Source organism: Piliocolobus tephrosceles, chromosome 5 (assembly GCF_002776525.5).
Source record: "Piliocolobus tephrosceles isolate RC106 chromosome 5, ASM277652v3, whole genome shotgun sequence".
NCBI classification, from domain to species: domain Eukaryota; kingdom Metazoa; phylum Chordata; class Mammalia; order Primates; family Cercopithecidae; genus Piliocolobus; species Piliocolobus tephrosceles.
In genome coordinates, this window is record NC_045438.1 from 49,590,924 (window position 1) to 49,607,634 (window position 16,711).

General features: G+C 39.9%; 1 protein-coding gene across 1 annotated transcript in view; it reads left to right on the forward strand.

Annotated features, from left to right (window-relative positions):
* The window catches only part of UST (uronyl 2-sulfotransferase), a 320,263-nt gene extending 311,580 nt beyond the window's left edge, over positions 1-8,683 (forward strand). The window contains exon 8 of the mRNA XM_023188430.2: positions 5,534-8,683. Coding sequence (XP_023044198.1) covers positions 5,534-5,817 — 284 coding nt within the window. The 3' untranslated portion in view covers positions 5,818-8,683. The remainder of the gene's footprint in view (positions 1-5,533) is intronic.
* The last annotated feature ends 8,028 nt before the right edge of the window (positions 8,684-16,711 follow it).

Consider the following 16,711-nt stretch of genomic DNA (forward strand, 5'->3'; position numbering starts at 1 on the left):
CTCATGTGTAAAATGGCTCTTCCATCAAGGGGTTGTTGTGAGGATTAAGTACAATTGTGTGTACAAGTGCTTAGCGCAGTGCTTGCTACACATTGGTTCCCATTAACTGTAGCAGTTACTATAAAAATATACCACAAAGCATTAGGCTCAGCCAGGGCTATCACCATCTCGTGCCATATCAGTTAACTAATCATGCAAATGTGTCCTGGTTCTTTTCACTCATACTTGAAGGACACAATATCACATTTTATTGATACACACAATATTTTACATATGTATGGGATATATATGATATTTTATTCCATGCATAGAATGTGCAGTGATCAAATCAGGGTGTTTAGGGTGTCCATCACCTTGAGTATTTATCATTTCTATGTGTTAGGAACATTTCAAGTTTGTTTTTTTTTTTCCAGCTACTTTGAGATATACAATACATGGTTGCTAACTATAGCCACCCTACTCTGCTATGGAGCATGAGAACTTACACCTTCTATCTAACTGTACGTTAGTACCCATTATAATGGCCCTCTCCCACCCAGACACCCTTCCCAGCCTCTGGTATCTATCATCCTACTCCCTCCATGTGGTCAACTTCTTTAGCTCCCATATATGAGTGAAAATACATGATCTTTGTCTTTCTGTGCCTGGATTATTTCATTTAACATAATGACCTCCAGTTCCATCCATGTTGATGCAACTGACATGATTTCTTTTTTATGAAAGACATCATAAAAAAGTATTATGTATATAATACCACATTTTCTTCATTCATTCATTCATTATTGATGGACACAGGTTGATTCCGTAACTTTACCACTGCGAATAGTACTACAGTAAACACATGAGCATGTGAGTGCAGGTATCCCTTTGATATATTGATTTCATTTCCTTTGGATAGATACATAGTAGAAGGGTTGCTGGATCGTGGTAGTTCTATTTTTAGTTTTTTGAGAAATCTCAATACTGTTTACCATAGTGGCTGTTCTAATCGGCGTTCCCACCAACAGTGTATCAGAGTTCCCTTTTCTCCACATCCTCACCAGCATCTGTTATTTATTGCCTTTTTAATAATAGCCATTCTAACTAGAGTAAGATGATATCTCATTATGGTTTTGATTTGCATTTCCTTGATGATTAGTGATGTTGAGTTTTTTCATATACCTCTTGGCCGTTGTATGTCTTATTTTGAGAAATGTCTATTCAGAAGGATATGATGTCACTTTTGACAGAGTTATTTACCTGCTCTGCCCATCCACCAACTCCCCCACCTAGCCATAGAGGAAGGCATTCACGGAAGAGAGTTTTATTGTCATGAACTAGGAGTAGCCTTATAGTAGTTGACCCGGTCACCTAATCGTAATCAAAGAAAGAAATGTATAAACCCATTATGCTGTAACTTTTAAAGAATCTTCCCAAAGTTTTTCTGGCCTGAAATTAACAACCATTTATATAGCAAGTCAACTCAATCCATTATATAGACCAACACTTTGCAAGTGATTGAAGACTAGTATAGAAAGTTACCTCGCTCTAAGTTAAAAACGTGATTGGTATTTCTCAGATGGTTTTGTAGTCAGGGTATTTATTTGATTACACTTGCTGTCCATTGTTTTTAGGAAATTGCTGTTTCAACCTTATGACAAAGAGCTTTGAGGCTGTGAAATAGAACAGATTTCCAAGTTACTTCTTTACAAGGTTCTAGGTTCCCCTTTGCTTATCCCCTTGGATCCTTTTCCAGGTTGGGCCAAATAATTTAATGAATTTATTTTAAATCGCAGGAGTCTTACTTTTTTGTGTATCAGATAACAAACAAAACCCTATACAATGTGTAGTGCTCTCAGAGGAAGGGATTGAAGGAGGCTTTCAATGAGAGAATTATTTTTCCTCTGCCTCTCAATGTTTGAGTTACAACTCTTTGTTTCTTGTCTGTCTTTCATAAGATTTTTTAACTCTGTTTTAAAAAACACAAAGGAACACCTAAGACCTGTGAACAATGACCCGCCCCAGATCAGCTAGAGTTCATATCTTCAGAGAAGACAGATATTATAAAGTGTTCTGTTAGGAACCCATTTCAGAAGAGTCTATGCCAAGTTCTTTAACAGAAATTCTAGAATGTTCAATGTGTGTTATGTTTTTAATTTTTAATGAAGACCATGTTATCTATTTACAAGGATCTAGGCTTCCCTGTACAAAGGACCCAACCTGGCAAAGGACTCTCAAAAGAGTCAGTTTGAAAAGTAATACCCTTATTCAATGAGGCTGTTGGCCACACAGAGAATTTATTTATTTTTTATTTTAATTTATACCTAATGGGGTACATGAGATGTTTTGATACAGTCATGCAATGCATAATAATCTCATTATGGAGAATGGGGTATCCATCCCCTCAAGCATTTATCCTTTGCATTGCAAACAACCCAGTTATGCTCTTTTAGTTATTTTATTATGATTATGATTAATTTTAGACAGAGTCTTGCTCTGTCACCAGGCTGGAGTGCAGTGGTGCAATCTCAGCTCACTGCAACCTCTGCCTCCTGGGTTCAAGCAATTCTCCTGCCTCAGTCTCCTGAGTAGGTGGGACTACAGGTGCACACCACCATGCCCAGCTATTTGTATTTTTAGTAGAGACGGGGTTTCACCTTATTGGCCAGGATGGTCTCCATCTCTTGACTTTATGATCCACCTGCCTCGGCCTCCCAAAGTGCTGGGATTACAGGCATAAACCACTGTACCTGACTCTTTTAGTTATTTTTAAATGTACAATTAAATTATTGTTGACTATAGTCACCCTGTTGTGCTATCAAATAACAGGTCTTATTCATTTTTCTATTTTTTTGTTCCCATAAACCATCCCCACCTGTCCCCTAATCCCCCACTACCCTTCTTAGCCTCTACATAATTTCTCAAATTCCTTCTTTAGAATTGCTACTGGAGGCTTCAGAAGGTATCTAAAATATCCTAAAAATTGGGAAGTCTGTGTCCTTTTAAATGAGTCTGATTTTGGAAATAGCCATTTGGAACTATATTTAGTAAATTATATACCTATTCAAATTTGGTGACAGAAATTTTAGTCAAAAACAAGATTATAAAAGAAAACATGAGGGCAAATCTTCATGCCCTTGGATTTGGCAATGGCTTCTTTAATATGACACCAAAAGACAGGCAATAAGAGGAAAATAGATAAAATGGTCTCCATTACAATTGAAAACTTGTATGTGTCAACCTTGGATTTGGCAATTTTTTTTTTTTTAACATGACACCAAAAGTCAGGCAATATGAGAAAAATGGCTAAAATGGTCTTCATTAAAATTACAAACTTTTGTGCATCAAAGAACACTATCAACAGGTGAAAAGACAGCCTATGGAATGGAAGAAAATATTTTAAATTATATACTTGATATATGTGCAGATTATCGAAAATATATAAATAACTCCTTCAACTCAACAATAAAAACAAACAAAAGCAAACAAACAAACAAACAAAAAAACCCCACTCCAAAAATGGGCAAAGGACTTGAATAGACATTTCTGTAAAGAAGAGATACTAACAAACAGCCTTTGTTGGGCACATGCTTGTCAACAAGCACATGAAAAGGTCATTAGAAATTAGGGAAACCATTAGCATCAGCATCACTATCAGGAGTCATTAGGGAAATGCAAATCAAAATCACAGTGAGATACCACTCCTCACTTACTTGGATGGCCACAATTTTAAAAAGGCAGGAAAATAACAATTGTAGGAGAGAATTTGGAGAAATTGGAACCTTCACACATTGCTGGTAGGAATGTAAAATGGTGCAAACACTGTGGAAAATAGTTTGGCAGTCCTTCAAAACGTTAAACTTAGAATTACTGCATGACCCAGCAGTTCTGCTTCTGGGTATATATATACCCAAAATAAGTGGAAACAGGGACTCAGATACTAGAATGCAAGTGTTCATTATAATAAGCAAAAGATGGAAACAACCCAAGTGTCTCTCCATGGATGAAAGGATAAACAAATTGCATTCTATCTATACAGTGGAATGTTATTCAACCTTAAAAGGAATGAAGTTCTGGGCCGGGTGCGGGTGGCTCACACCTGTAATCCCAGCACTTTGGGAGGCCAAGGTGGGCGGATCACCTGAGGGCGGGAGTTCAAGACCAGCCTGACCAACATGGAGAAACCCCATCTCTACTAAAAATACAAAATTAGCCTGGCATGGTGGCACACGCCTGTAATCTCAGCTATTCAGGAGGCTCAGCAGGAGAATCACTTGAACCCAGGAGGCAGAGGTTGCATGAGCCAAGATCACGCCATTGCACTCCAGCCTGGGCAACAAGAGCAAAACTCTGTCTCAAAAAAAAAAAAAAAAAAAAGGAATGAAGTTCTGATCCACACTACAACATGGATGAACCTTGAAAACATGCTTAGTGAAACAAGCTAGACAAAAAAAGGACAAATATTGTATGATTCCACCTATATGAAGTACTGAGAATAAGCAAATTCATAAAGATAGAACATGGATTAGAGGTTCTATCTAATTGATGGGATAAGTAGGGTGGGGTAAGGAAAGGAAAGGAAAGGAATTGGGAGTTATTGTTTAATGGATATCAAGTTTTTGTATAGACTCATGAAAGGATTTTTAAAATAGTGGTGATGGTTGCACAACACTGTAAATATAAATAATGCCACTGAAGTGTACACTTAATAGTTAAAATTGTACACTCTATATATAACATTTTCATGCTATTCAGCAATGAATATAAAATATCATATTTTGCTATTAAGCATTAGCATAAAATTAAGCATATTTTAGTTATACATATTTTACCACAATAAAAAATTTAAAATTTGCAACAGTTAAAATTATATTTAGACTGGGTACAGTGGCTCATGCCTATAATCCCAGCACTTTGGGATGCCAAGGCAGAAGGATCTCTTGATGCCGAGACCAGCCTGGGCAACAGTTTTAGTGAGACCTTGTCTCTACAAAAAATAAAAATAAATTTTAAAAATTTGTAAATTATACTTAAGAAATCTGGCAGCCCTTCCTTTCCTTTTCTGGACAAATGCATTGTTGAAATAGTAAAATGGAAATGGATTTTGTATCAAATTAAACTTTATGTCAGTATTTTAAAACTTACAAAAACAAGATTATTAGAAAGTAGTTAGCTCTTTCATGCCTCCTTCTGAGGGTAAAGCCCTTTTCTGGTGTAACAAGAAATAAAAGAGGGAAAATGGATAGATTCTGCTGTTCAAAAGAATGTAGAACTCAGAGTTAACAATTGAATTTGGTACAATTGCATGGTTCACATCCGATGAAAGGAAATTAGATAGCTTGTGCTTTGTCAACTCACGTTGACATTAACACTTAGAGTTGGTAAGTCTTTCCAAATATTGTCAGGAACCCTTCTTCCCTTCTAAAACTTGGATATGCAGTTGCTTCGTTAGGTGCTACCAGAGTTGTACAGGTAATGTGGGTCCTCACGGGGATCCCTCCTAAGCTAAAGCATTGCAAACGATGGCTCATGTGCAACCCCGGTTCTCTTCCAGAGCACAGGAAGCTTGGAAACATGACTGTGACGGTGAAGAAGACTGTCCCCTCTCCCGAGGCCGTGCAGATCCTCTACCAGCGGATGAGATACGAGTACGAGTTTTACCACTACGTCAAAGAGCAGTTCCACCTGCTGAAGCGCAAGTTTGGACTTAAGTCTCACGTCAGCAAGCCCCCCCTGAGGCCACACTTCTTTATCCCAACTCCACTGGAAACCGAGGAGCCAATCGACGATGAAGAACAGGATGATGAAAAGTGGCTGGAAGATATTTATAAGAGGTGATGTGACTGTGTTGCCTCCATGGCTTTATCTCCCTTTTCCATAAAGTTCTTTGTTTTGGGGAAGTAAAATCCTTAAGGGACTAAATTAATGCTTGGGTGCATTAAAAAGAACAAAACATTCCCACATGTTGGGGTCATTGGGAGATGCCCGGTTTTGCGGGTTTTATTTGTTTAATTTTATTCTGTGTTTTCTCTTGGCTCTTTGGGTCTTTCCTGGGTACACTAGATGGCTCTATCCCAAGGCATCTTGTCATAAAACAGCTTTCCCCCTACCCCATATGATGGGAAAAGGGGGAGAAATATAGCCCCTAGCCTAATAACTTATCATTTGTAAAATGACTTATAAAAATATTACCTCAATGGTAGGAGACATCCAGATTTGTATATTTCAGTAGAAACACAAACCACTTCAGAGACCAGGGAATCTCCTCTGGAAGGATCTAAGAGAAGGTAAGACAGATTAGGACATCAAAAGGGAGGATGGAGTCAGGTGCCGTGGCTCAAGCCTGTAATACGAAGCCAAGGTGGGAGGATCACTTGAGCCCAGGAGTTTGAGGTGGCAGTGAGCTGTGATCATTCCAGCCTGGATGACAGAGTGAGACTCTGTCTCAATTAAATTTTTTTTTTTTTAAAGGAGGAGGATCTCCCTGGGTAAGTGGTTTCTACCCGCATGGGTAGAGTTCTGCCTCTGGTCCTTCTCAGGGGGCACTTTCACCAAGAGCAGTGTCGTTATCTCTGGAAGAGCAAGTCAGCTTGTGCCATGTCCCCAGCCAATCCCCAGCCTGGAGTACCTTTCAAGGTCAAAATGCATGACCAGCTCCATTGAAACATTCCACTTCGAAGCACCATGCTGACAGATATCAAAGTAGTCTAGCAGGGAAAATAATTTGTTTGCTGTCTAAGGAAGAATGTAGACAAGACAGATAAATCTGAAGGTCATGTGGCATCAGGGAAAGGGCATGGCTGTGTCCTTTGCACCCAATATGAAACATCTTCTCCCAATATTGCTTTAAATGGAAGTTTCAGGAACCAATTTAGCTCAGGCATTTGACTCCTACAGCAGAAGTTCTGAGCCTGACCACAGATGGTGTGTAATCTATCAAACACAGCCCTGGCCAAGTTGGTTCCCATAGGACCCGGTACTATGTACTATCATAACTTCTAGTCCCCTAAGAGGTACCTGTTTTCAGTAAAAAGGGGTCCTGAGTTCTGTGCAGGTGACAGAGCTACCCGAGAACTACCTGAGTTCTGTGCAGGTAGAGTCCCCTTTCTTACGGGACCTGTGTGCTCCTGAGCACACCTCAACTCTTACTTGAGACATCAAAATAGAAGCAGCAAGAGCTTTTGGGGCCTGCTTGGCCAGCTTTGTAAGTAAGTGGCTGTCTCCAATGTAATGTGACTAGATATTGAGCAATCTCACTGTCCTAAGGTATGTCTTCTTGCCACCTCCCACTGCCCCTCCCCTGCCACCTATCAACGATGCCTTGGTTCAGTCATTAGAAATCTGTTCCTTTGAGTTCTGAAATATTTTCACCTTAAGGAAATCCTGAAAATACACATTCTCCTGGGGAGACAATAAACAGCTAGCCAAGAAGCCGAGGTTCAGTGGTGGCAGCAGGAAGGATACTTGCAACAAATTTTGTCTATTTCATATTTGTCCCCTAGAGCCAGCCCTAGCAAATGTGTGAGTTGGGAGTAGTTAATAGTAAATAAGACTCTGACTTTACACAAGCTACACATTTTCTACTTTTCATAAACCACCAAGTCTCTCTAGAATTTTTTCTTCCTTCACTAAAATTGGACGGTAGCCAAGATATAAAGCAAGTCATTTGGAACCCGCCAAGTGAGCACTAAAGCTACTTTATCATGAGATGTGTGTTAAGAAGGCTCCAGCCCACAGGAGTCCAGGGAGGGCAGGGACCGCAGAGGCACGGAGTCCAGCACTTGGCCGCTCATGGGCCTTCTTTCTGCCTCAGAGGACGGGGGCAGAGAAGCAATTAGGGGAAATGTTCTTAGAGGAGGAAATATCCTTTGTCCTGTTCAGAGAGACCAGGGCCCTACCGTTAGGCATACTTTCAAAAGCAACCTGGAGAACAGCTATCATATTCAAAACCAGTACAAGAACTGCTGCCTGGTACTCTGTGAGTCATTTCTATGAAATTCCATATAAAGAATGATGATTAGTTTACACACTGTGCAATCTCGCAATCTGAAAATAAAATTGAGTTGGCTGTGTTTTCTCTGCTCTTGTCAGAACATTGAGACAATTGGTCGTTCAAAAACATTCATCCTCTTACTGCAAGTTTACCTGGGTACTGTTACCCGTGTGTTCAAAGGCATTTATTTTCAGCAGTGATCATTATAACTTCACAACAAAAGATGGTGGTGGATTTACTTACAGGGTCTTAATGTTATTTTGTCCCAACCAACACCCTCTAGGTCCTAAAAGTGAAGGTACTTCATCAGTGTATTTGGCAAACGTGACAACATTTTTTTTGGCCCTGGGCCCAACAGTTTGTACTTCATGAAACATATTGTACATTTTACATAGTTTAATTTAAAAAAATACCTTTTAAGCTAGTTGATCTTTGACTGTCTTATTTATTATAACCTTTCAGCACATTCCAAGGTTTTAGTTACTCAGGAAGGAGTTAATTAAAATGATTTTATTTTGGTCTGATGGATGTTTTTTAAAAGGAAAATTATTATTATGAACCTTCAGCCTACTTTCTTGAGTGCCGTAAAAATGCTTGTAAATCTTTTTTTTTTTAAGAAGAAAAAAATGGTGTTTGACATTGATGGAAATTCAAAAATATATATGGAACTGAAACATTAACTTAGCTAAAATAAAAGCAATCTGTGTTTGAGATGAAGCGTTCCTCAACTTATTCATCATGCATATAAATAAATAAATATAAATAAGTTGACATATTTTTTCCATCCTGTTGACAGCTGGAAATAAAAGTGCCTGCAGTTCCTCGCCTCAGCCTTCTTAATTGGCCAAGCTTTTTTCCTCAAGACAGGATTTTGAAAAGCTATATTTTTAAAAGTATATCAATTTCCATTCTTGTAATTATATGACAGCAAAAAAAGGGGGCTGATAAAATGAACTAGTCATTTACTCATGTTGCTGCGTATTTTAAAAACTAAACAGCTGATTTTATTGGTATTTCCACGGTTGGTTTTGTGTCGGGGTGCTACATCTGAATCATCCGTCTCTGTCATCCAGCATCTACGGGGCATGTCTACAGTCAGGTAGGAAAGGAAGGATGTGCCCCAATTCTCAGTGTCTATGATGATCTGTTTCTCAGACATGTAGTGCCTCAAAACCTGGACCACTCTAACCTCTCAAGTGAGCAGTCTTGATCCAAATACCCTTCTTCGGAAACTTCACTGCTGTGGTCAAATGGAACTTACAAAGGGAAACAAACTCTGTGCTTCCTGTGTATCTGATGTGACTGTGTATTCCAATTATATGTGACTATTCTATAAAAGAATCAGAGTGCTGATACTAAAGGAAAGAGAAATCCACTTTGGTAATAGCATGCTTTATTTCAAGTAAGAATATGTGAATCTTAAACAGCAGGTGATAAGTGGTGACCTTTCTTCATCATTTTGTTTGTCCTTCTGTAACTCAATCAAATGATGTTAGACTCAATGAACTTTAGAGCCAAAAGTACTAAACAAAAACTGGACCGTGCCATATCTGGGGTTGCTTGTGTGGTCTGAAGTTCTCTATACATGCGCCATCACCTGCAGGTTTATCCAATAAGCTATTTGGCCATAAATGAACTTTATAGATAATGACAGTATTTCTTAAAAGGCAAAATGATAGCCAGGTGCGGTGGCTCATGCCTATAATCACAGCACTTTGGGAGGCCGAGGCGTGTGGATCACAAGGTCCAGAGATCGAGACCATCCTGGCTAACACAGTGAAAGCCTGTCACTACTAAAAATACAAAAAATTAGCCAGGTGTGGTGGCGCGTGCCTGTAGTCTCAGCCACTCAGTAGGCTGAGGCAGGAGAATTGCTTGAACCCGGGAGACAGAGGCTGCAGTGAGCTGAGATCACGCCACTGTACTCCAGCCTGGGCAAAAGAGAAAGACTCAGTAAAAAAAAAAAAAAAAAAGGCAGGATGACAATCCGTAGCTACAATAGCCCTCTGGGTCAAAATTGTGAAATCCCCTTCAAGTAAAGATAAAGAGGAGTTATTTTACTAGCATGGCTTATTTCACATCAGATGATAAAGAAACCTGTAAAAAATAAACAAACATAATGTTTTAAATATCCTGCTACAGAAAAGTCTATTTTAAGCTAAAACCAAAAATCCAAGTCTGTTAAGAAAAACACACAGAACTTCTTTCATAGTCCAGCACATTCATTGTGCTATCATGCGGTGTTAGTCTTCTAGGCCTACCATAACAAAGTGCTATGGATTGGTTGCTTTAAACAACAGAAATGTATTGTCCCATAGTTCTGGAGGCTGGAAGTCCGAGATCGAAGTGCTGGCAGGGTTGATTCCTCCTGAGGCCTCTCTCCTGGGCTTGCAGAAGGCACCTTCTCCCTGTGTCCTCCCCCTGTGCCTGTCTGTGTCTTGATCTTTTCTTCTAAGGACCGCAATCATATTGGATTAGGGCTCACTCTAATGACCTCATTTTAACTTAATGACTTCATTTAAGATCCTACTACGATTTGGCTGTGTCCCCACCCAAATCTCGTCTTGACTTGACTTGTGGTTGCCCCCATGCTGTTGTCCTCGTGATAGTGAGTTCTCATGAGATCTGATGGTTTTATAAGGGGCTTTCCCCTTTTTGCTCAGCACTTCTCCTTTCTGCTGCCACCATGTGAAGAAGGACATGTTTGCTTCCCCTTCTGCCATGATTGTAAGTTTCCTGAGGCCTCTCCAACCATGCTGAACAGTGAGTCAGTTAAACCTCTTTCCTTTATTAATTACCCAGTCTTGGGTATGTCTTTATTAGCAGTGTAAAAACAGATGAATACAGATCCTATTTCCAAAAACGGTCACATTCTGAGATACTTGGTTAAGACTTTACTATATGAATGTGTGGGGGACATGCAATCCAGCCCGTAACACCCAGACTACAGCAGAAAAGTTAGGGTGGAGGAACTGAATTCCAACAGGAGAGAAGCAAGCCTCAAAGTACAGACTCCTATAGTTGCATTGGGGCTCTGGAGCAGTGATCTGGTCCATTCCCTCATTTTACAGACAAGGAAAACCAAGGTCCAAAGAGGAGACACAAATATGTCACATGCTAACTTTGCCCATTGTGGGTTCCCTTAACTTTTGAGCGGCTACCAAATTAAAACTTTAAAAAGGTGATATAGCCAAAGCCCATCCACCTACCTGGGATCCAGAATGAAAGCGATAAGGCACTTTCAGCCACACCCACTGCCACCTGCCACACTGGAACAGCCTCCCCATGGGGCTCTCCTGGGAGCCAGGACTATGGAGCTCGCCTTTCCACAGAGGGAGGGGAGGCACTATTAGTTTTCAGTCACTTAAGTCCTCAGAGACAAATCCCAAATAATATTTTATTCTTGATTTTTATGTCTGCTCAAAGGACACAGAGAGGTTCTTGTTCCTTGGTAAACAGACTTGGAGCATGTTTGCCCATCTCAGATTACAGAGTTTTATTTCTCTTAAAGGCAAAATGAAGATTCTTGTTCTACTTCCTGTAACGAGTTTCAGATAGACCCACCTCCAAATATATAGTCAAAATGCAGTTCATAAAACTAGTGGAAGTCAAGTACAGACATGTCCCAGGAAAGCAGAACCAGAGGAGAAGCAGACCCCGGGCACTCGCAGGACTGTTTGACTCACTGGAGAGTTCCCGTCTGCCAGGGCAGACTTGGCTCACTGCTCTGAGCACTGCAGATTCCCGAGGAACACCCAGGCCCACAGATGTTCACGGGCCACAGAATTGTGAACTGACCACTTGTGCATTTTGGATTTCAACTTGTAAACACAGGGATTCCCTTTTTACAAAAAGAAAAAGGAGAGGATGAAAAATCATGCAAAGGAAAATTGCGAGCTAAGTTTTTCCTTTTGGAATCTTGGCATGCGCATTTAGCTATCTTCAATCTGGCTTTCACCAGACGCTGTGTGCTTTGAGCAGCGTGGAGCAGTCTGCCCTGCGCCGCTCTGCCAGAACATTCAGACTTGACCTGTCACAGGCCTCTTATTCCGGTCATGAGCAGACCCTGCCAGGCACAGCAGGCTGCCTTCAGGGTGCAACCAGAGAGGCTGTAAAAACCTGGGAGGAGAGCATTTGACTGACTAGGCTGGGGGCTGCCCACCAGTTAAGTCCCCAAGTTCAAGTCCCAGCTGCTCTGTTTCACTCGGCGTCAGAGTAAATCATTTGACCTCTATCTGTCTGAAATTGACTCAGCTGGAAAACATTAGAAAGAAAATAGAACAGCAACTGAAAACCAAGAGCTGCTTCTGGGATGAACCATTTCCCACCCTTGGCCCCTAAATGCTAAAATACTGAGAGCCACAACCCTTCCTAAGCTGATGAAAGGTTTGTTCTCACCACAAATACTGTATCCCCAGCAAGAGGGCACAGAATTCCATATAATCATTCCAGGTTGCCTGAAGTCCCCGCTCCTTCATGTCTGCAAGTGGCCTTGCCCAACATGCTATAAGTCCATGGATAGCAGCCTTTCTGAAATGTGAATTGAGCTGCCAGGAGTAGGCACAGCCCCCTGGGCATGAGATAGAGCAAATGCAGCAAGGACCTGTCTTGAAGAAACATCCATCCATTCCTCCTGGCCTGGTTTCCGCTGTTCTGTTTACTGTGCCATTATCCAAAACTCTGTGGAATTCCACTTTTCTCAAGCATTCTTTGGAATGAGTTTGTCTAGCTGCGAGTTACAAGATTCATCTCTAATTCACAGCTTGTACTAAATACAGGCTTCCTCTAACTTCTTTAAAGTACCGTGTGTATCTGTGATCCCATGACTAATAGTAATAATGAGCCTAAAACATCCATGTGAATTAATACAGGTTGTGCACAAAGAAAAGTGTTAGTAAAAATTGGAAACCTGGCAGGACAGGGATACTAAGCTTCTTGGAGGGTCATTTCTCATTCTCAGAAGTAGCGTTACTGCTGTGATGTGGGAGAAATCTGGCAATGATTTTGTGGGCTGGTGATGTTTCTAGCATGGTTGAGTCTTATCCCCATAGGACTGCCATTTTGAAACTTTAATGTGTTGTATTACTAATCTTTCAAATGCAGAAGAGAGTTAAGACACTGACCACAAACTTCCTTATAGTCACCTTAAGTTTTGCACATATCAAATTTACTATTTTCTTTTTCTCCTTTTGGCACACTTTCCTACGTGTTGTCCGTCTTTGATCGGAAGCTAGTGAAATTCTAGGCCAGTGCATAATCCCAAAGGATAATTCATGTGTGAGATAGGCATGAAAAAAAAAATCACTGTGTTAAATAATTTTGGGAGTGCTGCAGTTCATAGTGTGGTGTTACACAGTGTGGTAGTATATTCAGAGCATACTAAGGACTTATGCATACTAAAGCATTTTAAAAAATTAATCTTTGTTGAATTTCAAATTTCTCAAAACTATTTGCCATGAAACCCTTATTTGCTTAAGACCCACTAATATCCTGTGGAACTAGTGTTCTGGAGACTACACTTTGAGAAACAATGCTCTAATGCAAATTAATACATTACATTTTTCCTCATTGGATGAGTTGCTTTCCTTTTACTGTGGTTCAATTTTGGTCCATGCATCCTGCTTGAAGAAAATATATTTGCATCAGATGATGAACATGTTGATAAAAAGAAGATGGGGACAAATAACATGTTTAGAAAATAACAAGGAATCATCTTTCAGTTTTGCTTATTCTCCTAATTACATTCCGCTATCTCAGGAAAAAGTAGAAACTCTGTTCACGGTAAAATTTTTTATACTTTTGCATGTTATTTGGGTACCTCGAATTAATTCATGACTCCCATGAGGATCAGTGCTTAAATCCAACCGAATAAAGGACATCTGTCCCCCTTTCTTCCTTGGCCTACAGTTGCTTGTGCAATGGAAAGGAAGGCTGTGGCGAAACAGAAATCGCAGGTGTTTCAAGTAAGGTTGGTAACGGGGATGATGAGATTGCTCAGCTCCAGAGCGCTCAGCCTGCACACCGGGGCACCTGTGTTGTTCAGTGCACTAGGGGGCGCTGTATCCATAACAATTTACTCAAGAAATCTCAAGGTCCTTGCAAACCTCATTTCTCTCCCTCACTTGCTCATTTTCTTTCATTGCTTTAGAGCAGTATGGCCCAGAAGAAACTCATGGTTGGTGTATTTACCTGCTACATTTACCAGTGTACATACACACTGTTGATCAATAAGTTATTATCTTTCCCAGGTCTTCTGGCCTGTTTTAAGTTTTGTTGCTATTATTTTTAGAGTACTGTTGTATTTTCAAAATCAGTCTTTATCAGATCATCTCTCCTGAATTTGTTGTGTAACTAAAACATGATAATAATTCTGGTTCAATAATCCAGAGGTGACCCATGCAATGACTGTCCCAGATAACCTTCAGGCAATACCATAATTGCCACAATAAAGATAAGTAGAAAGTATGTATAATGCAAAAAGAACAAGGGTATAGGAAGATGTCAAGAAAGCAGTATTGCCCTGTTATCAAGGCAGGCCACACTAGAAAAGGATTCAGGTAACTCTCATTTTAAATTATTGTTATCTACAAAAATTTACTGGCACACATAGGGGCTACATGGGAGGTCAGTAAAGACCTCAGTAAGGAGAAGACCTCATGTGGGATTTTAGCTAGAACAGTGGGATTTGCAGATAATAGCAAGGCAGATCATAAGCAGAAATATCACTCTGCCCTTGCAGCAGATTTGCAAGAAAGAGGCATTGTCATCCCTATTTGTATAATAGGAAACAAAGGCTCCAAGAAGCTAAATAATGAGCCCGTGACAGCACAGTAAGGAGCAAGAGCAGGATGCACACTCAAATGTAACATGCCTTTGCTTTTTTTTGTTGTTGTTGCTTGTAGGAGGCAAGATAAGATTGAGCCAGATTGCTAAAAATTTTGGAAGAAATTTTTATTTACTCTAAGGCCAGTGAGGAAGCCTTGAGTATTTCAGAACACAAAAGTGACATGAAGAAATAATTTTCCGTCTTCTAAATTAATTAGCACCCTGTGTATCTATCCCGGCCCTCCCTACTTCTTTGCAGATCTCTATTCTCTGTGTAGATGGTTATGTGAATTAGGAAACTAAGGCTCAAAGAGGCAAATTGATTTTCAAGAGATCACACAGTGGGTGTAGTTGATTCTAGAACCTTCTGACTGCTATCTAGCACTCTTTTGTCTACATTATGCTGCCATAGCCAATGTATAGAAAATCATTTTCATCATTCATTGAATATGTTTATCACATAATAAGGTCAGGGATCCCTGGTGAGCAGCATTTGGACTCTTGGTCTGAGAGTTTAATTAAACATAATAGAGACAATTACTGTTCATTTGGGGCAATTTTTAAGGCTCTAATTCCAGAAACAAACCTGAAATGAAAAGACTCTACCAAACTAAAACCTATGTTTTACCTGGTTTAATCTTTACTACATTCTACCTACCCCTTTTTGCACAAATCTGAATTTCAAGGATGTAAAGAGAAAAATGGCAATGTAGTTAGATTTAGACATAAACTTGGTTGAGTAGAAATAAAAAATGTCCCCTTTTCCCACTCCTTGTAAATCAGTATCCAACTCTTGGGTACAGGATATCGAGTGGGGAAGGGGAGGAATGGGGCAGAAGGAAAAGAAGTCAAGAATCCAGGCTTCCCAGTCTCTCCACCACTTACCTCCCTTCCCCCAGAGGCGCCTCTTCATTTCATCTCTGAATTTCCAGGTACTCAACCCCTGTGATGGTCAGGTGAGATAGGAGAGGTTCCTGTTTCAGTTGTAACTTGCACTGGGGCTGTTGTCAGTAAACCAGGCCTCTAGCTATTTTCCAGACTGGTCAGAACACTAACCTGAAACCCAGAAGTAACTGCCAGGGCAGAGGTAAGTCACTGGTGGCTTCTGCCTCTACGTAGAGCCTTGGATCCCCCAAACACTCTTAGATCCTGGGAGTACCGATGTTTGCCTTTTCTATCTGCCCTGTTTTCTTGGCTTCTCCTTTCTTTCTTTTTAAAATAGCATAAATGAAAAATACAATTCAAAATTAAAATGAGTTTATTACTTCAAATATATCTTTGTGCTCCAGTGAATTGACAGGATTTATTTATGCTGTCAAAGTAAGTCAAATGAATTTCATTTGGAGGTGGAGATGGACTTAAACATAGGCAAAATGAAAGAAATCACAAAGAAAAAAATACTAGAATCTCTGAGTTTCAAATAAAAAAGAACCCAGTTAAAAAGTAAACAAATGAGGGGAAACATTTGTAGCAGACATGGCAGAGTAAGGATTGAAACTGCCAATCTTAAGGAACTTACATAAATCAATGAAAAGAATAAAATATGCAAAGGATATATTCGTTCTCAGACCTTAGCTATTTCAAAAGTAAGAAACAAGAAAAGTGTTCATCCTCATTAATAATCAAAGAAGTTTGAACAGAAGCAATGTGGCATCACTGGAGATGCTTTGGGGCAACATATTTAGGTATGTGAATGCCTGAGATGAGGAGAGAGGATAATGAAGTACTCACTCTCGCTCTGCTGATGGGAGTAAAATTGGTACATTTCTGAAAAGTAATTTGGTAATTCAGATGAAAACCTACAATAAACACTGAGATTCTAACTATTTTGAAAGCCCTACCCCAAATACTTATTTCGTAGCTATAGCATCAAATCTAAAATCCAGAATCATCTAAAGATATTAGTCATGTAAG